The sequence below is a fragment of the Argopecten irradians genome, chromosome 14 (assembly GCF_041381155.1).
Source record: "Argopecten irradians isolate NY chromosome 14, Ai_NY, whole genome shotgun sequence".
NCBI classification, from domain to species: Eukaryota; Metazoa; Mollusca; class Bivalvia; order Pectinida; family Pectinidae; genus Argopecten; species Argopecten irradians.
In genome coordinates, this window is record NC_091147.1 from 691,691 (window position 1) to 717,337 (window position 25,647).

Genomic DNA, 25,647 nt, shown 5'->3' on the forward strand with positions numbered 1-25,647 from the left:
AATAGAATTTCAAGGAAGTGTATACACAACATTATATATACACAATCAAAAAATAAGTAAATTTGGTAATTCGAATGGCAAGTGTCATTTTTGCAAAACGCAAACTGAAGATATTGTACATTTATTTTTTGAATGTGGTATTGTCAGAAATATTCTGAATATCTGTTCTGTACATATATTTAAAACCATTCCGGAATTCAAAGAAGAGATGCTGACATCAGATGTTGTGATTTTGGGATTTCTGATTATCTGTCAGTTCTTCTCAATACAGCATTATTGTAGAAATGATACCAAGTATAACAAAATAGAAATTGCTGTTGATCATATATATAATAAGAGAGTCCAATACCTATTCCTATGTAATTTAGAAATGTTTATAAAATCGAAGAAAAAAAAATTATCAATAAATTATGTTAAGAATATTTTAGATAAATTTAATAATTATGAAATGAGCTACAAAATGCGAGGATGAATTCAGAATGAAAAAAATGTAATATATGAGTATGAAAGATTCACAAAATGAATTATCAATGAATAATATCAAGAATAAGAAAGAATAAGTGAATGATTGGAAGATTAGAGAGAATAAAGGGAAATGAATGTTGAATGAGAGCCCTCTTGCAAGAGAACAATTCTGTACGGATGCTGAATCCATGGTCCCAACCCTGGCAGTCATATATGCTTACCATGTCTGGGGAATAAAGTTGTTGTTTGGGGGGGGGGTAGCTTAAAAAACCTCCGCGGTGTAAATTAAATGATGTTTTGTTCATTTCACATATTACTTGATGGTATGAATAAATCAAAATCCAATATTAAAAATACAAAACACTGAATTTGTACATACATATGCACCATGAACGGCGTGTTATAATTGTTCAGTTGGGACTCTATGATTTCTGTATTACCCCGAGATCTGTGTATTCTTAAATATAACGAACAACGCCTTCTTCGCTGTCTTCCTCCGCGGCAGACTTTTGGTCGATTTTGGATTGTGTATGTCTATTTCAATTTTACGTAATTCATGCTACTGATCGATTATCGTAATCAAATGTTAGGAAGGTAATTGCAAGAGAAAGTTCTTATAACGTCTATAAAGTTTTTTTGTTTTTGTTACTTTGACGAACTATATCTCATGATATTATTGCGCAGTAAAGGTTAACAGTTTGGAGTAAGAGTTTCCTCCCCTGTTTTGTCACTGGGATTTGTGTCTTTTGTTTAATCGACAACTGCGTTATATTGAAAGGAAAACATAAGGACAAAATTTATGAAAATAAACTAATAGAATAGAATGATATATATATGTACGAGCAACTAAAAGGGACAAATGAACTTGTAAATGCAGTGCACTGTACGGTAGCCTTACGAAGACTTGCTGAAGTCCGATGCATTGCATGATGTTTTCTTGATGTTACTATAGCGACTGTGAATTCAAAAGAAATTTGAGTGTTGTACGTTACCAAATATCGTACCTTTCATTTGGCAAAAGCATCTGGACATGATTTATAAGTCAAAATCGGCAAAGCAAAGTGATATAAAGGCAAGTTAAGGAAACCAAAATATATCATGCTACTGATCGGAAAATATCCGGAAATGGTAATATTTCTAATGTTATTTTTGTGTCGCCTGCAACGCCAGGGCGACACTAAGGTACATTGTATCACTATGTTGGCGTCGGCGTAGGCGTCGGTGTCGTCTGCGTCGGCGTCCGGAAAACGGTTTCCGTGCGATAACTTAAGTATTTATTGTCCGATTTTGTATTCTTTATATCAATGCGATCTCGGATGAGTTGAATAATGGTCAAAATCCGTCAGTATTTGCAAGAATTACGGGACTTTAAAATCGTCAAAACAGGTAAATCCATGGTTTCCGCTCGATAACTTTAGTACTTATTGTACGATTTCAATGCTTTGTATCAATGAGATCTTAGATGGGTTCGATACTGGTCAAAATCCATCAAAATGCATGAGTTACGGGACTTTAAAATTGTCAAAACATGGTTTCCGCTCGATTACTTTAGTATTTATTTTCTGATTTCAACCAAATTCGGTATATTGCTTTATAGCAATGAGATCTTAGATGGGTTTTATAATGGTCAAAATCCGTCAATATTTATAAGAGTTACGGGACATTACAATCGTCAAAACAAATAAATCCCATGGTTTCCGCTCGATAACTTAAATATTTATCGTCCAATTTCAACCAAATTTTATAAATTGTTTTATTATATCAATGAGATCTCGAATGAGTTCGATAATGGTCAAAATTCGTCATTATTTGCAAGAGTTACGGGACTTTAAAATCGTCAAAACAGTGAAATCCATGGTTTCCGCTCGATAAATGTAGTATTTATTGTCCGATTGCAATGCTTAATAATCAATAAGATCTTATATGGGTTCGATACTGGTCAAAATCCATCAATATTTGCAAGAGTTACGGGACTTGATAACTTCACCTAATTATTAACAATAGTTTCAACTGTAAATAACTATTTTTGTGATGCTGTGCAGGCAACACATCCACTTCCGTGGAATTCTTGTTTTTCCGAAATTATTCTTAAATATCAAGTGGGTATTAAGATATGGATACATTAACTTATTTTTCTTTTCTTTTTTTTTTCTCTGAAGAGACATTGATAAAATTGATATGAATATAGAATTGATTAATTACATGTACTTATAAAACTGGCACTCAGATTCCGACTGGATTTATTGGTGTTGAAGTTGTTTTTTCAGAAATAAGAAATTTCTATATACAATTCATTTCAGTTATTTCAGGAAAATTAGTTATTCAGTCTATTGTTCTTGAAACAACTTTAAATATTACAAAATAAATACGGTTTACCGTAAATATCTTTTGTTTAACTCCAAAATTCAACACTGCATACTTAGTATATACATGTACTACAATTCCATAAACATGATAAACTTGAATATCTTTATTCCTTTTTTTGAGTCCTTCATTCACAACATATATGAGTTACCTCTTAACGAACCTACTCTATTCAATGTTAGAGTAGAATGTTAAACATTTTATTTCCAATAAATATTTTGCCTAGAGAACTAACATCACTATATATCGTGTCGTTATCGATTCGGTCATTGCATTAGTGACGTAAGAAATCACCTTTGAACTTTTTAGTTTGTTCTTCATTGTCAATACAATAAACGATAGAGGAGATATCAAAGAAAGAGAAAATAGAAAGAAAAGGAAGGTGAAAATAGTACAGATTAAAAAAACAAACCCGTGCAATGTGAAAGTTTTTACTTGCTATCCTAAGTACTGTTTGTTATTATCAAAAACAAATATCATTAAACCGAAATCTAGATGCAGACTACTTTCAAAATGGCATTTGTTATAACATACTATCAAGATTGAGCCAAATTCAAATACTACCGCCAGTCGAAAGGATATGGCTATGAACGTTTGTTCAAATGAACACCTTGATAGTCATTTTACGGTCAGAGGGGCCAAACTGTCGATGATATTTCTACATCTGATTTATATTTTGAAGGTCTCATACATAAAGATTGCTGACCTGCCTGTCACGATTGTCGATGTACCAGGATTCAACCGAGAGGACTCTTCTGATGACTTGATAATGCGTGATATCATGGGTAATATGGTTCCTGACGGGACAGAGGTACGTTGTTTCCATTCTGGTATCTGCCTGTAGGTAAGATAATTTAGATAATTCATGTTTAAGCGCACCTGCTCTTTATCTTAAACAGTAATGTGACTTTTGTCAAAGTATCGATTGTGTAGCAGGAATGTACGTAACTATTAACGTTTTATTAGTCGCCATACTGAGTTTGTACCTTTGAGGACCCGGATGTAAACTTTCTGTGACGTCACGCCATCTTTTCTGAAATATACTATTATACAATTCAATAATATATTGCAAGATCAACAATTCGACTGTTTAATATGAATAAAGTATACACCAACATGTGAAAGGCCAGGTGACGTTTAATCTCTCGATAAAGAAGATGTTCAGCAATCTTTATTTCTAAGGCGTTTTAATGATCGTAAAATGCGACTAAATTTAGGATATTATATTGTCTCTTCTTCCTAATGTCTCCATTAAAGGCCCAATATCCGTATCTTTCTTATTTTTTTTCGTGATTTAGAAGAATTTTGAAAAAAAAAATCCTGTTGTAAATCATGCAGAGACAGGACTAAATCGAAGTCAAGATGAGCGATAATGATTCGTAATATTTTTTTAAAAATCAAATAAATATTAACTATCGCTAGATGGGTCCCACTTAGTCAAACAAGCCGAAGTTAGCCGACAATGTAACGTCTTTGCCGAGAACGTCATGTGACTACCGTAACTACGTAACGTCTGTCCGAACTCTTCCGAAAACGGGTCATGAACTTTCCGACTTCCGTTCGGCAATACTCGTAACTTCTATGGCGACCAGTTTAAAATGAAGGCATGTTTACATGTATCGACTTTCAACAACTGCTGTACCAAAGTTATTAAAAAAACATTATGAATATTCTTTAATATATCTTAATTTTAACTACATCTACAAAAATACTAACAATATCGGAGTCGAATTTAATTTGAATTTTTGTTGATAGTTACGTATAGTGTGGCTTTAACACCGTCTTACTTTCGGCCTCCGGTTGAGCGCTTGCCCCATATGAGGTAGTCGCTCGGTTCTACCCCCTGGTCGCATCCTCGATACTCCATGTACATCGCATACATTGGATGTCGGAAGAAAATATACTATCCTATTTAGTCGCCTTTTACGATCATGCTTTAGGGACAGCAGGTACCATTTCTTGCGATCTACCTGCAGCGCAGAGACACGGACATTTGTGAAAGACTTAAGTCCGTACCGTTACACCTTAAGTTTAAAATATAATGTGTCCATCCTATCACTATCGGAGAACTACATACGGCACAGTTTGTGTTACTTAGTAAGCCGCACGGAGATCCTTTGCAGATGTACTGCTAGCTTTCCGTAAATATAATATTGATCTATGGCAAAAAAAAAACAATGTTATATCAATCATAGGGAAGACAAAGTTCTCCATTAGTAAAACCTATATGAATACATTTCAACTTTATCATTTTATTAGCTCGAAGCTTGGAAATCAGGACAAGCCAACGGTTCAGGAGACATGGAGAATGCAACATGGTGTGTTGTTTATGTTCACAACTGCATGGACACTGACGTACTACCTATTGAATTTTACAATCGAATACGTGATCAAGGAATCTGGGCTAGGAGATTAGGTCAGTTAAATTTTAATATCAAGATACCGGTGCTCTATAGTATTGGTTCACTTCAGTCCATTCGTTGTAAGTTCATCTATAGTTTGTTTTTATATATACAAGATATGCAACCCGATATGAAAACACCCACTCTTATATTCCAAATTATAACAGTATTTATTGGAGGACATTGCGCCATAAGAATTTACGTTTAACGTAGACCGTCCGTCCCTTCTATGACGTGTACCAATCTAAAGGTGTGAACTGTGTGGAAGTCGGTAAATATAGTATAATTTTCAAGATTCATGCATGAAGTAAATTCCAAGAATCATACTGTAATGGTTGCTAAACAATCACATGGAATACTGGCTGGCGACCTTTTATCGTGATGTACCCATTATCGTGAAAAGTACATACTGAGATCAATGACCTGCATGCATGGATGCCTATTTTTTTTCGTACTTCCGGTTTAACCTGTTCCGGTTGATGTGTTGCTCCGGTACTCATGTTCACCACAGTAAATATATATTTTACTAATGCAAATGCATTAACAGGAGTAAATAAAGCATGTTTTTTAAATAATAATAATAATAACACTTTTGAAAATAAAAAAGCTACGAATACATAGAGGTAACACAAAGAGTGGTTGTTGGATATGGAATTTATTCCACACGAGTGAGTTATTGTTTAAAAGTTACTAATGACATGAGCTTTAGCTCATGTCTTTAGTAACTTTTAAAAAATAAATTACGAGTTTGGAATAAATTTCATATCCAACGAACCACGAGTCGTGTGAACTGTTACTACCACAATTATATCCGTTTTTAGCCGATAGAAATCCGACGAAGATAAGGTAACGTGTGTTTGCCAAGATATGCAAATAATATGTAGTGATATTTTCATCAACAACAAGGCACTAATTAACATTCAAAAGTATTTCTGATAAAGAACCATTCATATAAAAGTCTTTGAATTGGGAACAACTTTATGATGAAATATTTCTCATTTAACGTATTATTAATTTTTTTTCAAGGTTACTTACAATATAACACGCATTGTCGGACTTAGTATTCAAGTTCAAGTCCGTTTATTAGTTTACCCTACCAAACTCTCCAGTATTAAGATCATTTTCCGTCAAAATGAGTTACACAGATTATTATACTTCACATAAAAACTCACGTTTTTGACACAACCACCACCACGACGCATACTGTATGCTTTCCAATAGCAGTATTAACGTCAGGCGGGGATCACAACATACATTGAAACATGACGTCACTCGATTATTGTTGATGACGTTGACAAATGATGGCATTGCACTGAGAAATAAGTAGTGGTATAAACAAATTGTTAATCAACAGCTGCATCGTTTATTTGATACCATGGGAGTTGAATAACACCGCCTATTTATTGTGGTAGAAAGTCAAAATATCCACCTAGCAAGATAAGCACAAGGAATCACTAATAATACGTTAAATGAGAAATATTTCATCAAAAGCACTATGAAAAGGGAAATAGTTTTCCTATAACAAGGAAACATAAGAATATACAACAACCTCCCGAGACATAGACATTCACACACAACAGCACGTTGCGCATAAGGGAGTCTGCTCTTACGTAATTGACCCTAAATTGTTTGTTTGATTAAATTAACGTCCTATTAGCAGCCAGAGTTATGTAAGGACGGCCTCTCATGTATGTAGTGTGATGCGTGTATGAAGTGAAAATGTTAGAAGTAATAATTACCGACCCAGGAAAAGCCCTAGAAGCTTGAAAATGAACAAGCAAGAGGACGCTTATTAGACTTAGACACAAATTTGGACAAGCTTTTTCTAAAATTATTTCAGAAAATAATCTATACATGGATGCCTACACTATTTTCGTATTTGCAGTCTGCATCTTATTCAAAGTAGGTGAAATTAAGGCCTAAAAAGGGGAAAGGACGTTTATAAATTTGGGTCACTTATTGGATTAAATACGGTATATATTTCTTTACGGAATACGATAATCCAGTTCATTTTCACGTGCAAATAAATTCGCGACAGATAAACAACCGCCAAACTAAATTGTCGCAAAAATGCCCTTAGCATAAGTACAATTAAATACCGTAAGACACAGAAACCAAAAACTAAATAGGTTCCTTTACAGTATTTTTTTTTATAATGGCATGTAAAGTATCTTGTATATTATTTTTTATCATTTCATCAAGGTTTCGACATGGTCATTTTGCTAACAAAAATTGATCAGCTGGGAGAAAACGAAGAACTGTCAGAGATTTATATCGGCAGTAGACTGCGGGAGGTGATGGAGGTTCTCAAAAGAAAGACAGGAGTTGACGTCATGAATATATACCCAGTACAAAATTATTCAGCGGAGCATAAAACTATCATCAACATGGATATACTTCTCCTAAATGCCGTACGTTGTATGCTGGACAGACTGGAAGATATGAAAAAGAAAAAACGGACCACCAGTTACAACAGAACATAACTCCTGTAGCTATATTTTCAATTTTAACTTTCTGGAATATTATCATGTATAAACATACATGTTTGTTAACATGTTGATTATAAGCAGGGATCTAGAATGATATATTTCCAGAAAGTTCTGTGTTTTTATTTGTTTACTGTTTTAGTTAGATATTTCTAGAAGTAGTAGTTTCTCCAATATTCTTGAATTGGGGTATAGCTATATATACTCCAGCTGTCCAAGGCTAATCAGAACTGTAATGAGACCTGTAATTATACATATCAAGAATTGTACAGCGCCATATAAGATTCTATTGGGAGAGCTATTGTGACTTTATCTGTGGATTATTACAACATTTTGTGTGAATTTATTCATATTGACTGGAACTTTATTAATCATCTGTTGACTTTCATTATCCTCGTGGATTTGTGATCATTATTAATTCGAAACCTAGAGGAATCAAGGATTATACCAGGAGATTCACATTCAGATAAGTAACACTTTAAATCATCGTATTACTCTTGTACCACCACCAAGTACTTTAGATATTGAAAACCATCTCTGTATAATTTTGTATATATTAATAAATTGTGTTTTGAATTTAGCTGCTGGTTTTTCTTTCTGTTACTTTTGGTCCTGAGAAAAAATTCAATCTCTTCTATTAACTTTAAACATATTTTTCAATGTCATCTATTCACTTAATATATTTTTGTTATGATTATGTCTGCATGACCATAAGTATGAATAGAACCTAGTTAAATTATATGAATTCCTGTATTTGCTAAGAGTTTACACCTCCTGTTTTAGGTAGTAAAGAGGCAAATGTGAATTACATCAAATTCTTAAAACTCAACTTTTTTTAAACACACCTCGGACAGATAAAGTTCGTTGATTTGTACCCATGGCGTTGTGTGATAATAAGGTTCACCAGGTCATACAACTCATAGCATAGTCTACCATGTAATTAAAATGACATGTATGATCTTTGTGTTCTGATTCTCGCAGATTCCTAGGAAATACTACAACACACTTCCCGTTAACAGAAATGCACCAAAGGTCATGTGACCTAGACGCAATAAAAACCATAACGTTCCATTCCAGTATATATTCCAATTATAGTATATATAGACTATATATATACCAACAAAAAAATGATAAATAATAACAGCTATAACTTGTAAAGCAAACTTCCATTCAGTGTTATACTTATCTGACACTTACAATTACAAATAAATGGAGGAAGCCGAACAAGGAATAACTTGGTATATTTCACTCTCTGTGTCCCATTGAGTGCACGTAGTAAACCATTTTTTCTACAAAACAACTCTTAAATCCAAAATTGTAATTGATACTTTTTGTCTACGGATAGATAGATATCTTTATTCCTCCATAAATAATTCAAAATTAAGTTAGAAAAAGAAGAACATTATATGTAAAATATCATTGTCACTGATTACTATACACTGATGGCACCATGGCCATAGAAATTACCAGGATATGTAATTTACATTACAGTCTCTCATATAATAGCTTTATCATAACTGCAATTCTGACACTGTTCATGAGCATGAACTGTTCCCAGACATTATCTTCGACATCAAGATATTGTCTACTGCCTAGTATGACTTTTGACATGCTTGTTTCGTCCAGGTCTCAGAATGTAACATAGTCCGTTGTTACAAGTATGTTGATGACAAAATCGAATAATATATCTCTAGTTTCAAAAATCTTGCAACATTGAAGTAAGAAATGAACTATTACATTACTGCCTTGTTGTCCACATAGTTTACACATCATCATTTGGTTGACATATAAAAACGACAGCCTTATCATCTCTGCCAGTTTCCAAATGAACCTTGGATGTTTTTCGCCAACTTGCCAAAACGGGTGCTGGTTTGAATATCTGAGTAGAAACTAAGTTCATGCAGCTCACTCAGTATAGCCCTCGATTGTTCCTCTTGGGTGAAGTGAATTACGTTTGTAACAAATTGTTTCCAATATAATTTCCTAGTCGTGTCTCCATAAAGAAAGAAATCGTCAAAGAAACTACTATTTTTATACTTCTTGTGCAGCCTAACGATATCCAGAATAAATCATGACGTCATAGCTTCATTAATGACGAAATCGCACATACATGTACGACCATTAAGAATCCGCTTCCATAGAAATTTCAGATCTCCTCTACTAATTTCAACAATTATATTTTCAACATCTCCTCTGACATCGCCGGTCCAATCCAGTCCAAACTCACACAAGATATTCCACTTATGACCGTGACTAATCATTAACAAATCTTCTTTTGAAATTCTAGTACCATGTGTAAAATTGATGTCTGTAACATTGAATAAACACCAAAACAAATATTTTGTTGTATATTTTAGTAAGCAAGCATATAATTGTTTCGATCATTACACAAAGTACTCTGTTCACACACTGCAATATTTGTTCTCAGATTGGAGTATTGAGACCAATGGGGATCAAATTTATATGGAGACAATAGATGCCCAACACTGGCAGACGCAATTACTAAATTTTACTGTAGCGCAAGACCCAAACCAAAATCCACCGCCCAAGCTGAAAATGACACAACATCCCTGTATCACAGAAATACCCTCATAAATATACGAGGCGCTATAAATAGGTATTTGGCGGACTTAAAACGAAACATTGACATAGTGCGAGATGTACAATTTAAAACCTCTAACGGAGTGTTAGATGGTTTGTTGAAGGAGAGAACGCGACTAGGACAATCCGAACCCACTCGACATAAGGCGATAATCGAGCCAGAAGATTTGAAAAAGATATCGGCTTACCTTGACTTGTCCAGCTCGAATCCGATAATCCTTCGACAGTCCGTCTGGTACACTTTTTATCTGTACACTTCTTATCCAGGGGATTGAAATTTCATCATCAACTACACCTGAATTAATTTGAATTTCATGAAGATGACACAAGCGAATACGTAACACTTAAACACGAAACACAACAAACAAAATCACCAGGGAGGCATGACGTCCTCGCCGTCCTCAATTGACAAACGAATGTACGCGGACCCAGAAATAACATGTTGCCCTGTCAAAATTTTGAAACTTTTGATAAAGAAAACGGATCCCCAGGCTACACATCTATTCAACCAATAATCCAAAAGTTCCACAATTCTCCCGTTGAGGACCGATATTTGGTATACACCGAAACCATTAGGGAAACGGTCATTTGAAAGGATGTTGCCAAACATATGTAAAGCCGCCAGGGTTCAAAGGAAATACACGCCTCACTGCCTTCGTGCTACAGCTGTTGAACATCTTGATCATGTAGGTTTTCAGGCCAGACACATCATGTTCATGTCTAACCACAGAACGAGTCTTCTCTGAGACCATATAACAGATCCGTGTCGTCTAAACAGAAACAGGCACTAAGTCACTCGCTTTCCGCCATTTGTAGGCCAACAGAATCGTCGCGTCCTCCTCAAACGATAACGTTACCTGCTTCGGCCACGGTGTCCGTGTCGTCTGACTCCAATTCAGAAAATAGATCTGTAATACCGGCATTTACAATGCAGTCAACCAGCAGTAATATCATGTCAACCCCTGGCTTCTTCACAAGCTCAACATTCAATAACTGCAACTTCTCTTTCAATTAGGCCGGGATCTAGGGGGGTCTACCCCCCCCCCCCCCCCCCCCACACACACACACAAATACATATCAGGACCATATTATCCAATATATGTAGTTATTTCTACGCAGGAAATGAAAAAATCGGATTTTAAGCTCAAAAATGGTAATTATTTAGCAAATTTTTCATATTTGGCTTGACGCAGCAAAACTGTTTGCAAACAGCAAACTATTATTTCTAATCAGTTATTTGACCTCTGATCAATCAGTAAAAACAACACCAACAAAAAAACAATGTTAACATTGTATAAGCTCCGGTTATGACGTCATCAAGATGGCCGCCATCTCGAATTTCACTAACAATTGAAAAATAGTCATAACATTAACATTTTTCAACCGAAGTAGACAAATGAGGTATCAAAATGATCATAATAGAACATCACAGTCATATCGGGACCACATAATTCAATATATGTAGTGATTTCTAGGTAGGAAATGAAAAAATCGGATTTTAAGCTCAAAAATGATAATTTTTAGCAAATTTTTCATATTTGGCTTGACGCAGCAAAAATGTTTACCAACAGCAAACTATTATTCGTAAACAGTTATTTGACCTCTAATCACTCAGTAAAACAATAAAATATATAGAGATACAAAACAGAATTATTGTTATACCATCATTAAGTTTACAAAACATCACTGGGTGCTTGTACTGGGTATATGCTATGTTTCTAACTCCAAACCGCTGACACTACAGTTTCCTGGTGTATTATAAGTTCCTTAAATAAGTTTGACTATTGGCGATTTAGTAGCGAAGTAGGAAACATGAATGTAAAGTTGACAGAATATTTAGCCTCGTGTAGGACAAGTCACAGTTTCGTTTATTTCCTGTGCATATTATTTGCAAAATGTCAGATAGTTACCACAATGTCACATATTTCTTTCACTGGTTCTCAATTATAACCATTATCATTGTGCGTGCTTTCCCACCTCACTGCACTATCCTCTGACGTGACTCGGCATGTCTGGTAGCTGGTACATGCAGTCCAAATCAGAGTAATCGAAATATCAGTATCCCATTCCTCGAAAGCCAGAGCGTCGTCTTCGATGTCGATGAGATGATGTGTCACTACATTAACAGTGGTGTTCTAGCCTGACATCTTTCATGGCCCATCCATGGCCAGAGTTTATATCAGGAACAACAGGTTCAGGGATGTGGGATCTCCTTCAGATTCTAACACATTGATATGCTGTTTCAGACTTCTCGGGAAATTACACCAGATCCTGATTCTTCGAATGGTTGAATGATTCAAGCACCATTCATCAACCTTGTGGACACTCGTGCGACTATAGATGGCACAGGTGATATCCTCGAGGTCTTTAATGAGGTCATAAATGTTAAATGTTTTTCATTGGTCAGACTTTCCCATGTCCCTTGAAGGCACTGGTTGTGTCGCATCTGGTGTATGCGTGGATACACCATTGAAGACTCTCCAGAAAAAAGTTTTCTACAGTGCTCTCCACACTTGGCAAAGAGAGGAATTTCACTGTAGACCTCATTTATGGCCTCAAAGAATTCACCTGTGCCATCTATGGTCACTGAGGGTTTACAAGAATGAGGAATTGTGCTTCATACGAATTAAGGAGATGCAACTCAACCCTTCGCAGAATGTGGCTCTGGTGTATTTTCCATCCTACCGGAGAGGTCTGGAACATCATATACGATATGTGAATCACTAGGTTGAAAACAGGATGAGCTCCCACATCCGCGAACCCGATGTTCTTGATGTTATCTCTGGCCATGGACGGTTGATAAGTTAGAACCACGACGGTAAACCGGTAATGTAATATCACATCAGCTCATCAGCTCATCGACACTCTGGCGAGAAAGCATGCACAAAGATAACGCTTATCATTAAGAACTATTGAAAGAAATATGTGATACTGCAGTAACCATCTGACATTTCCTTACGTTATACACAGAAAAATAAAGTTAACAGTGGATGCGCTATTTCTAAAAGAAACAAACTTCGGAAAGTGTCGTGGTATTAATGGAAACAAAAGCTTTCTTCAGTTTTAATTTGATACCCTATTAGTTGGCGTTGTGCAGTAAAAATTCATTTTGAGACGCTACTAGTCTACAAACTTTCGAACATGAAAATGGATTTTGTTAGGAAATTGTCAAGTCCCACTTAGATATTAAGCCAACTTAAAATTCAAATGTGTTAAGATATGAATCGTCAATTGCCAATGTTATCTTCAGGAAATTCAAAGACATCCGGAAACTGTAGTGTCAGTGGTTTGAAAAAAACAGCAATCATATACCCTGAATACGCACCCGGTGATGTTTTGTAAACCAAATGATGGTATAACAATAATTCTCTTTTGCATTTCTATATATTTTTGTTGTTGTTGATTTTTTTACTAATTGACAAGAGGTCAAATAACTGATTACGAATAATAGTTTCTTGTTGGAAAACAATTATAGCTGCGTCAAGCCAAATATGAAAAATTTGCTAAAAAATTATCATTTTTGAGCTTAAAATCCTATCTTTTTCATTTCCTGCGTAGAAATCACTACATATATTGGATTATATGGTCCCGATATGACTGTGATGTTCTATTATGATCATTTTGATACCTCATTTGTCTACTTCGGTTGAAAAATGTTAATGTTATGACTATTTTTCAATTGTTAGTGAAATTCGAGATGGCGGCCATCTTGATGACGTCATAACCGGAGCTTATACAATGTTAACATTGTTTTTTTTTGTTGTTGTTGTTTTTACTGATTGATAAGAGGTCAAATAACTGATTAGAAATAATAGTTTGCTGTTTGCAAACAGTTTTGCTGCGTCAAGCCAAATATGAAAAATTTGCTAAAAAATTACCATTTTTGAGCTTAAAATCCGTTTTTTTCATTTCCTGCGTAGAACTAACTACATATATTGGATTATATGGTCCTGATATGTATTTTTTGTTCTATTGTGGTCATTTTGATGCCTCATTTGTCTTCTTCGGTTGAAAAATGTCAATGTTATGACTATATTTCAATCTTTAGTGAAATTTGAGAGATGGCGGCCATCTTGATGACGTCATAACCGGAAGTTCATCCCAGTTTATACAATGTTACCTCTCGATTTCGTTATCAGTGGGTCATAAGGCTTCAGAAAAACATTGGTTCGTTAAGTTGGGGGGGGGGGGTGCACGTAGACCCCCCCTAGATCCCGGCCTAAATCAGTAAGCGGGTAACAACATGTAATGTTGTGTGACCGAATTGCCCGAGACTTTCCTCCGCGGAGTTAATTCATCAATTTTTTAATGAACAATTGAATGTGACTACATTGTTTAAATTATGTTTTAATAATTATACTTGAGAAAGATAAACATTAAAACTAAATAAATTTAATTGAAAAATTGAAAAAACTAGATCATGCGCTAGTCAACTGTTCCATTTGATCATCACTCAGGACGTTACTGGCGGGATTTTTTAATATTTTATAAACGTTGTACTTTTAATATGCACGATAAGTGGTTGAAATGTAAATATAAGTATTAAACTGCTTTACGTTTCGGATCATAGGCATTTGAACCACCACTGCATTACAGGAAAATAACATGAACCGCTCGGAAAGCAGTTTAATGCTTAAGGAATAGCCCCGGTATGTGGATATCACCTATGAGAAGTCCATTCCTAGCAAGGTCGAGTTCTTCAGCAAGGTCAATTATCATTACTAAAAATAGCCAGGCAGATATAACTCGGCCTTGACCGACGCCCTGCATGACGTCATAGGGTTTTGATAGGTGTCCTCTGAACAGTACACGTGGCGTTACCATATTAAACGAGTCGCGGAGTAATCGCCTTATTTTGCCGCAAAAGCCTAATTTCCACAGCTTATATAACACGCCATCACTCCAAACCGAGTTGAAAAAAATGTAGTTGATACTTTTTATATACATATATAATGAATAATATGAATCCCGAGCTAGTGTGGCACACTTCCAATATACCCATAATTAACTTATTTTACCTTGATTCTTAAAACTGATGATATCAAAACCACTCAAATTTTTTAAATTATCAACTTATATTCGTCGTGTGAAAATGGAAAGCGACCAGCACGTAAACAATCAGTCACTTTTATATGTCTATAAATTTAGCAAATCAGCATAACGATGTACATATATTACACGCGGTTAGTACACACACCAGTTTCAGTGGAACCTCGGCGGTATTCCATGCATATTTAGTATTAGATCGTTTTTGTATCGCCCGCGACGATAGTTCGCGAAGGCAATACTATGGTGATACTTTTCCGGCGGCCGGCGACGGCGTTGTCGTTAACATTTCACTTCAAAGTTTTGCGCTTAGCTCTGTTTCTCAAAAAGTTCAAGTCCAATCCTAACCAAACTTTATGTTGATATGTTCTTAAGTTATCGTCTGGAAACTAATTCTTTGTGTAAGAATCTATTTTTAGTAACAGTGACCTTTGGTGTTGTCCTTTTGACCCTAAATTCAATCCAAAACTCTATTTTATTATATGCTATCATTGTATGAAGTTTGAACAAATTCTGTTGGTGTCTTCTCAAGTTACCATCCAGAAACTACAAGTTTTGAAACATTCTCTTTTTAGTAACATACACCTTTGTAGTTGACCTTTTGACCCCAAATTAAATCCCTATCTGTATTTACTTACATTTGTATATGCTATCATCGTGTGAAGCTTGATCAAAATCCGTTGATGTGTTTTCAAGTTATCGCCCGGAAACGAATATTTTGTGAAGCAATTTATTTTTAGTAGTGGTGACCTTTGTAGTTGACCTTTTGACCCAACTTCAATCCAAAGCTGTATTCTCTCATATGCTACCATTGTGTGAAGTTTGAGCAAAATTCGTTGATGTTTTCTCAAGATATCTTCTGGAAACGATAATTTTTTTAAACAATCTATTTTAGTAACAGTGACCTTTGTAGTTGACCTTTTGACTCCAAATTCAACCGAAGCTGTATTCTCTCATATGCTATCATTGTGTGAAGTTTGATCAAAATCCATCAATTTGTTCTCAAGTTATCATCTGGAAACCAAATCCGGACAGACAGACAGACAGGAACAAATACTATAGTTCCCTCCGGTTTCACCGGCAGGGGATCGGACTAATAAGCAAATAACAATTCGGATAAGATAAGGAATAAAGACCTTTAAGTAAAACACAGTTTATTTTTCATGATATGGAATATAACGTCGTTGGTCTGACTATGCTACCGATTTTAAATCAATAGTAGCTGAAAACGTAAATAATTACAATTCCAAAGTAGCTTGAAACTAATTCTGTTTTATATAATTGATTGACTTTTACTGCGCTCAATCGATGCGTTTCAACATGGAACTCTATGGTGAGGTTTTATTACGTTACACTCTTTATAAATCTAATAATGTTAGTAGGGTATTCAAGGTGAAAAAAACATTCAGACACCAGATAGAAACATATGATATTATTTGGGTTTTCATTATAGGAACGAGTTATATTTGAGTCTTTGAAAGACGAGTATTGTTTATTTTTAATTATTACCCATCCGGTGACCTTGATTGTTTGGCACGATACCAAAGAATATGCTTAACTGCCATATTTCTCATAAACAATGGCGATACGATAATATTTAAACTATTATATTACACCATTGCACTCTAAGTAACTTAACAAAATGTTGATTCATCGATTAGTTGTAGACAGGGCGCACGGTTGCAGACATGTGACAGGTAAAAACCTGCAGCACACATTCAGAAATGGCAGGCATACTTTAAAAAGTGTCTGGTAGACACAAAGTTTACAAAACTGCCTTTTCAAAAATTTTTAAAAAATGCCAGAAAAAATATATTACGGCAATGTTAATCTGCACCCCGCATTTATGATGAATAAAATATGTTCAGCAAAATGCAAACGTTACGAGAGTGAAAATTTCAGAATAAGACATGTAGGTATTTTACTTATATTATATCAGCGTCGTAACGTTATTTTACTCTTGGACTTTCACTGCTTCCACTTCATCAGGCCGCACGAAAACAAAAGTGAACTTGACCGGAGTGCCCAAAAGGTCCACTACCTTTCAGAAATGTTGTTTTTTTTATTTTAAAATTGGAAATGTAAAATGAAATTGAAAACTTTGTAGAGATGCAAAGTCATAGGCTTAACGTAAAATACTAAATTACAACACCTTCTGAACAATTGTATGAAAATAAATTAACTGTTAATTTTCATGACGTGCGTCGCCCTAATTAACTTAGTTGACAATTACTACGCAAGACAATCACTACGCAAGACATCAAAAAATGCTAAATTAATCTTCACTTTTACCATATTTTACGCAAATGGGGTGAAACAAAATTCAATTTGCTTAGTATTGTTTACTCAGTTAACTTCTATGAAATGACCAGTCTTAAATACACAAAAGTACAAAAATAACAAAAAAATCATAGGTCATGTGTCAGCAGAAATCTGACACATATTGAAAGATTAGTAGTTTTGAAATCAATTATTAAACTTAATTTCAATCATTTTTTGATACCTATTTCTACTCCTGGAATCGCTTTCAGTCAAAAGCTGAATACTTGATTATTTAATTACATTTGACAATCGCCAGTTGATACAACCATAAGAAATTAATGGTCTTATAATGGTTGATTTTCCAAAGTCTACGTGAATGCGAAGGCTACTTAGAAATAAAAGAAAATGCTGGATTATTATTTATGAAGCACATCACTTCCTAATTTCATATATATCGGATTTACGAACTAATTCTTTCAAAAATTATAGAACGGATAATACATTTCCAGGCATAGGTTAGGGTTTCTGAAGTAGTACAGGTGAGAACTTCCTCTGTATTTTTAAGAATTCCTTTACGGTACAACCCTATTTTTTCATTGATAATTAATATGATTTAACTAAAGATGATTTGATAAGGGTGTTCGAAATATATGTGATTTATTAGATAATGAGAATAAGTTCCTTTCATTTAATGGTTTCAAAGATTTTGCATAGAATCAAAATTTGTTTTTGTTTTACCTAAGTATATGTAATTACATCAAGAATATGTGTAAAAAAATCTTAACTTAAACCTTAGATTGTTGAACAAAATAGAAACACCATTCATACCTGGCCATATTCTTTTTATTTAAAAATATTAAGGATGTAAAGACATGTATTTGTGTTTATTTGAAAATGATGTTTGATAACATCAGAGCAGGAATGGATATTAACAATGCCTTAAGAATTTAACAAAGACACATCCATACAATGGTTTCAGTATCGACTACAACACCGTATTCTTCTTTTGAATGATTACATAAAACCATAAATATTTCAGAAAATAATATCTGTAATACAGAAATTGAAACCACAAAACACATATTTTGGTATTGTTAAATATCCTTTCAATTATGGGAAGATATGAAAAGAGAAATATATGGGGGAAAATGAAAAATACTGATAATATTGTCGAATTTATATTAGAAGCAGTACTATTTGGTGAGTCAATACTAAAATGAGTCCCATAAGTATTTTGAGGTTTTTTATACAAAATATCTGATGAAAAACAGCTGTCAATTAAAAATGGCTGTATTGAGAAATTTGATCAAATATGGATAAATTGAAACATGCCAATCAGAATGTTTCTATCATATTTATGTCGAAGTACTTAATGTCTATGATGTGTGTGTGAGAGTGTCTTTTTGTGCTAGTTTTTGTTTGCTTACACAAATATTTTCTTCTCTCTGCTACAAACACTGAACCAAAACAACCAATCGCAAATTATTATGCTAGCAAAATATCAATTGCTTTTTCATATTTCAAAAGTTATGTCCCTTTAATTATACTTCATTAATAGAGCCTTCAAGATTTAATGATTATACTTCAAAAACAATGGAATCATTAGAACTAGTTTGGGTCATAATTTTGTTAATGTTTGTGTATACTGTGCGAGAGCCCTCCTGTGTGAGGACAATATTGTTCGCGGAGTTGAACCTAGGACGCCCGAGCCCTGGCTGCCCTATCAAAATACAGCATATATTTGTTGCTATACCACAAATATATATACATATCACTTTTTGGCTGTGGAAATAAAATATCTGTACTGCATTTGTTTGGTGTTGTAACCTCGTCTTAGGACATCGATATATCGTGAAAGACTAATCATCTTTAAATCTAAAATAGTTTACCTATGTTTGACAACTTCTACATGCATTTTAAACAACGGTGTAGTGGTGTAATTTAACAGCATCGTTTCCCAATAAAACTAAATGCCAGGTACAATTACATTTTCGTAATATATTTTTGCCAGACCGTTTTGTAAACTCGTAATATTAATGTGCCGGACACATCTTGAAATTGGCCGTAACCTATTGTATTGATACACATGTTTGTCAGGCTCATATCAGCCATCGATTTAATTTCAATGCGAGAACATACTACCACAGCAGACATAACCCTTTGATTACAGCGCGGATATGAGTGCACATCATAGGGACGAGATACAATTAACTGTTTAGAGCTGGGACGATACAGACAAACAATAGCGGATCACAAAACAAAAGATTGCGTGTGTGATAACATGTGACGTAACCTACAGGTATAAGGATAAAACATAATGTGTCGTACTTTACCCTACTAAGGTCGCTATTGTTTTTATGTTATTTATATCATTTAAACAGACGTATCTATGCATTTATGGCATTGAGTATTGTTCTATTAATTTTGATTAAGATATTCATTAACATGTGCCAAGATTACTTACGTATTACTTTTGTGGCCCCTTCGGAACCTGATCGGTATGCTTTGTTCGTGTCTTCTTCGATATCGCGATAATACAAGGTTCAATGTAGTTAAACGATACCTGATTTTTGTCAATTCAGTTCTGTCTTTGAATATCTTTTATCAGGGAAATATCTATATTATATACAATGTAAAATGAAACATAAGAAATAGGTGCATACAATAAACAGTAAAAAGTTAAATTAGCTTTATAATTATGGGAAATATCTGATGATTTGTACAGCCCTGCAAGAAGGCGTAAGAATTGTACCTACTGCCCATATTGCATGATCGTAAAAGGCGACTAAATTTAAGACCTTACCTTTTCTTTCTTTTTTTTTTTGTTTTCTCTTCTTTTTTTTTTTTTCTTCTTTCCCAACGTCTCCCTTGACACCACATCGTTTGGCATTTGGATGAGTGCTAGCCCCAGTGAGGAAGGCTATGGTTCCTGTCCCCTGTCCTAGACACACAAAAGTCTATAACAGTGGTAGTTTCTGCTCCTGCTTAGCACTCAGCATACAGGGAGTGGGACGACTGGCTCGCCCGTTGTCAGTATAATGTGACCGGGTGGGGTGTGTTGCTTGGTGTCTTCTGCGGAATGCTTCAGTGACATAGTACTATACAAAAGGCAAGATTTCCACTATACAAGAGAATACAATATAAATATACCGCAGTCTCCCAAAACGCACACTTAGTTTACACACACAACACATCACATACATGGGAGGCCGTCCTTACATGACCCTGGCTGTTAAGAGGACGTTAATTTAATCAATCAAACAAACGATTAAGGGTTAATTAAGGGCAGACTCCCATTTGTGCAACGTGATGTTGTGTGTAAATGTCAATGTCTTGGGAGGTGTTGTATATTCTTATGTCTCCTTGTTGTAGAAAAACTATCTCACTGAAGCGCGCCGTCGAAGGCATCGAACAGTCACGTCAACCCAGACATAGTACACTGATAGCGGACAGACAGTGGTTCCACACCTTTTAAATCGAGAAGCGTCTGCTAATATCTCAATAATATTTTAATTTAATTATACCCTAGTCCTCGATACCCTTGTTATCACATTATGTAAATTGTCGATGATAACTTATATCGATATTTCTATCAGTTTCTAGATGCAAAGAAAAAGATTGGTAAAGGGAGAAACTTTATAAATAAGTTAATAACAAACTCTACCTTGTAAACACTTTTATCACATCTTTTCACATTTTACTGAATTAAAGCTGTCCATTTCGTTTTTTGCTCCGATACGTTTGATCTTAATAATTGTGTTTAGTTACAAACTCATTTAGGGATTATAAAGGTATTTAAAATAATTAATTCACGTCATTACCACCAACTATTCCCCCATATAGATAAAACAAGGGCAGAGGGAATGCACTAAAATAATAGGTATATTGAGTTCGGAATATTAAGGCAGGATAGTCTATCACGTGCAATTACCCTAGTCTATGGGACGTGAAACAACATAAACCTTCAACAGAGGTCATTCAAGGATAATCTGGCGAGATCTGTGTGTGTTGAAAATTGTTAACTTTAAACTGAAGTGCACGCTACATTTAGCTAATCGTATATCGTGTCTTTTCACCCTTTGTGTTGTGTACGTTAAATTGTGACATTCGAGTGCAATCAGGCGTGATAATTAAGCGTGTCCAAATAAAGCCGACTGTCATTATCATTTATATTTTATGTTTAAATCGGAACCCGACACTTTGTCAATATTTACATTTAACTAGACAATCTTTTTCGTTTGATAACATCAGTTTGAGATATCAAATTTTATGACAAAATGCTATATAATCCTCTAATTGTTGAATTACTAACACCTCCTGAACATACACACAACACACCGCGTACATGGAAGGCCATCCTTACATCATCCTGGCTGTTAACGATAAATAATCAAATAAATAACAGTGATATACGTAATTGAACTGGCACTAACTAAGTAAAGCCAGAGTCGTACGTAAATAAGAACAAGAGGCCTACAGAGCCTGTATCGCTCATTGGGTCAATTGAAAAATCTCCTATTTCTGGAACTTACCCTACATTTCATGACTATTTTCTCGAAGACAAAGCCCGAGAGAAAAAAAATCTTATCCTGGTAATAAATCTAGGTGTATCTCTTCACGGAGGACATAATTATGTATTATACTTAAAAGATTTAGATAGTGATGAATATCACCACTAATGACAATTACATATATTATATTAAACACTCCGTTCTTTGTATATTTGATGCTGTTTTTGTATTCGGAAATTGTGAATATTTTTTCATTCTAGTGATGTGTGATACCGCACAAATTATATGCAATCGTTATCACATATTGTACACATGTATGCACGATGTACGCACCTGTTTTTGTTTGCAATGCTTTATTTACATTTTTTAATACGATACATGTTTAAAGCAATACTGGAGTAATTTTAACGACGTTCTAATTCAGAATTAAACGTGTTATAAAAGCTTAATGTGCTAAAACGATTAATTGCGCACTAAATGTTTTGTTTCTCGGCCTCTTGGATTGATAAAACATTTTAAAAGGTCGATGATTTGTTTTTGTAAATGTATATAAAACTGCAATGTAACAGTCAATCAAGATTAAATCAACTCAACAAAAGTTTCTAGAAAACTACTTCGCCCTTCGTGGAAATAACTACTGAAAATTTCATGGGAGAGAAGACGGTCAGCTCAACTACTTGTGCACTTCTCAGTCTCAACTACATAATGATACTACATACTAAGAATAAGTGGTATTCATTAGTAAATTTCAGAAAAGAAAAGTCATGTATTTCAATATGACGAAATTGACCCCTTTTGACCCTACCCGCAGGGTTCAGAGGTATGAGTTAAACCATCTGTACAGTTTTGAAATTTTATCCTGAAAGAATAATGTATACGAAATATGAGTGATATTCATAACTTTCAGAGAAGTCATTTATTAAACTATGACTAAACTGACCCATTTTGGTCCCGATCCGATTTTATCAACCAAATATGGTTAAATTACCAAGTAATCAGTTTTGTGAATTATTCCGTCATTTTTCTATATTTATCTTATTGTAAAAAGGGTTCAAGTAGTAATATATTGCATATCTAAAAATTAAATAATTTTTTTTTTTAAATGGCTAGCCTACCATCCCCTTTTTTTGTTTATTTTTCTCTTGTTATCTCTTTTCGTCTTTTCTCCTTTTTTCCTTCTTCGGTTTTTTTTCCTTTCTATCAAAATGTGCAATACACATGTATTTATTCTAATATTAATTTTTCAACAATAAGTTACATGTAACATGAATTAAACTCAACTTAACCTTTACAGAAAATTGATAATAATAATAACAATTGTTTGGAAATGAAAGATGTGTGTAAGGTAGAAGAAAATGATGATTGAATGTGAAGATCATAGCTAGTGCAGTGTTAATAAATGGATGAACTATAAATCGAGTACTGAGTGAATGAATGTGGTTTGAAAATGTGATAATGACTTGAGAATGTATGGAATGATGATGATGGAGATAGTATTGTGTATGTATGGTTGATAATTTAGAGGTGAGGATGGTAAACGTGAGAATGATAATAAGGAAATAATTATGTAATGTGTATTGCATATGAAAACCTGAATAAAAAATAAGTTATATTGCATATCTCGATCCCCTTGTATTTTCAACATATACACAAAATCGATCGCCTTTATTTTATTTATAAAAACCTCTTGCTTATACAAAACATGGAAATAGTGTGCTATGTTATACATCTACGGTCACAGGAGTAGTCCCCCTTGCATTAAAGACTTACTAACAATGGTTGTCTCCCTTTCTGCTTACGTTACAAGTTAATGATCACTCCCAAATCAATCGAAATAAATTTGTTCAGCTATTTTATGGATTCATTTTGGGATTGCTAAATGTTCAATCTGAAATCCGAGAGTTGGAATCAGTATTTTCAGAAATGAGGACAGTATTTTGTTTTTCATTTGATAGCAAGGATTTCCGCACAAAAATATTAAAAAATGTATTGATTATGAACGCAACTTATATTTTTATATCTGAACGTATTTTTAATAGAAAGAATTTGATATTTAATATTCCGCCGTTATTGCCATTATGCTGCGATTTATGAATTCGTAGGGAAGGTGAAAGATACCGCGATTAGACGTACATAATGCTATAATATTTTATAACCACTAATGTTATGAATAAAAAAATAATAAAAAAAACATTAAAAAGACATTCGCGCTATTTTACTTTTTTGCAGCTATTGTTTCCGAACAGCGACAAGACTGTCTTGTTTGTTTGAGTTTTACTGTCCATCAACAACTGAGGTCATTTAGGGCCAAACTACAAGTCAGGAATTAGTTTTAAAGATCCAGATAGAAGGTAAATAATGATTGCATCTAAAAGATAGGCCTAATGGCCTAAAATAATAAAAGAATTGAAAAGATCAGGATAAGACCTAGGCAAGTAAGAACTAAAACACAGATCGCACATTTTGATTTTATGAAAAGGATCGTATGGGATAAAACACATGAGAAAACTCATGCACAATGTTGATGAAACGTTTAAAAACTGTCTGACAGGCCTGATCTTAAATTCTTTTATAATAGGCAGTATACAATATCAATAGGTAAGCAGCCAACTTCAAATCATTTGTGATTGACACATAAGAGCCATTTCTGGTTAGGATTTTCTTTCTCAGCATCTATTTAGAATGATTTGTAAGTCTCACTTAGAATTCAATTGTCAGATTTCATCAATTTGAACCAAAATTGTAACAATCTAGAAAGTTGAATATTCTAAAGTGGGAGTTGGACAAGTTCAATATAAATCATAGCATTACACGTAGATTTTTAACACCAAGTACGTTTTTACAAAGTTCTAAATGTACCTTTTCAACTTCTACTGCATTGTAGGTACCCCATATTTCACACGCAGCGTGTATTTTTGGAGACTATGGTATATTCGTATTGTGTCTTCTTGTATAGTGGAACTCTTGCCATTTTTATAATGCATATCACTAAAGCATGCAGCCCAAAGACACCAAGCAACACTCCTCCCGGTCTTGTTACAATATTAGCAAAATTGGAAGCGTAAGTCACATGCACAGACGTTGGAATCAAGCATGTGCATTATTAGGGTAACTTATTTGTTAACTGCAGAAATGATGTGGGTAACTTCTATAGACTATTATTTATTAGTTTATGGTTTGTCCTGAAATAAGACATTACAAAATATTTTTACATGACAAAAATCAGAGATCTTAATTGCACCAAGTAAGGTGAATGTATATCGCCAATTCACAATCATTCGCAAGGAGATACGATGACATATGTACGAAACACTGCATAACGTTTGTTATGCTAATTGTATAACGGACAAATCTGTAGCCATAAGGATTACTTTCAGGAGATCGAGGTGAGGTGGCTGTTATAGTCAAGCTCCTGTGAGGCTATTTCTAAATAAAATCGAATTTCATTGTATTCGGATTTTGAAAGGTGTAAATCAAATGTTGGAAGTACGTGTACAAGCGAATATATAA

The 25,647-nt window shown here is 34.3% G+C and overlaps 1 protein-coding gene and 1 pseudogene across 1 annotated transcript in view; both read left to right on the forward strand.

The window, feature by feature from the left end:
- Positions 1-7,714, forward strand: part of LOC138308072 (interferon-induced protein 44-like) — a 78,436-nt gene extending 70,722 nt beyond the window's left edge. Inside the window, exons 7-9 of the mRNA XM_069249020.1 lie at positions 3,512-3,640; positions 5,089-5,245; positions 7,434-7,714. Of these exons, the coding sequence (XP_069105121.1) occupies positions 3,512-3,640; positions 5,089-5,245; positions 7,434-7,714 (567 nt within the window). The remainder of the gene's footprint in view (positions 1-3,511; positions 3,641-5,088; positions 5,246-7,433) is intronic.
- A 1,453-nt stretch (positions 7,715-9,167) lies between these two features.
- LOC138308073 (uncharacterized) lies at positions 9,168-11,333 on the forward strand (annotated as a pseudogene).
- The last annotated feature ends 14,314 nt before the right edge of the window (positions 11,334-25,647 follow it).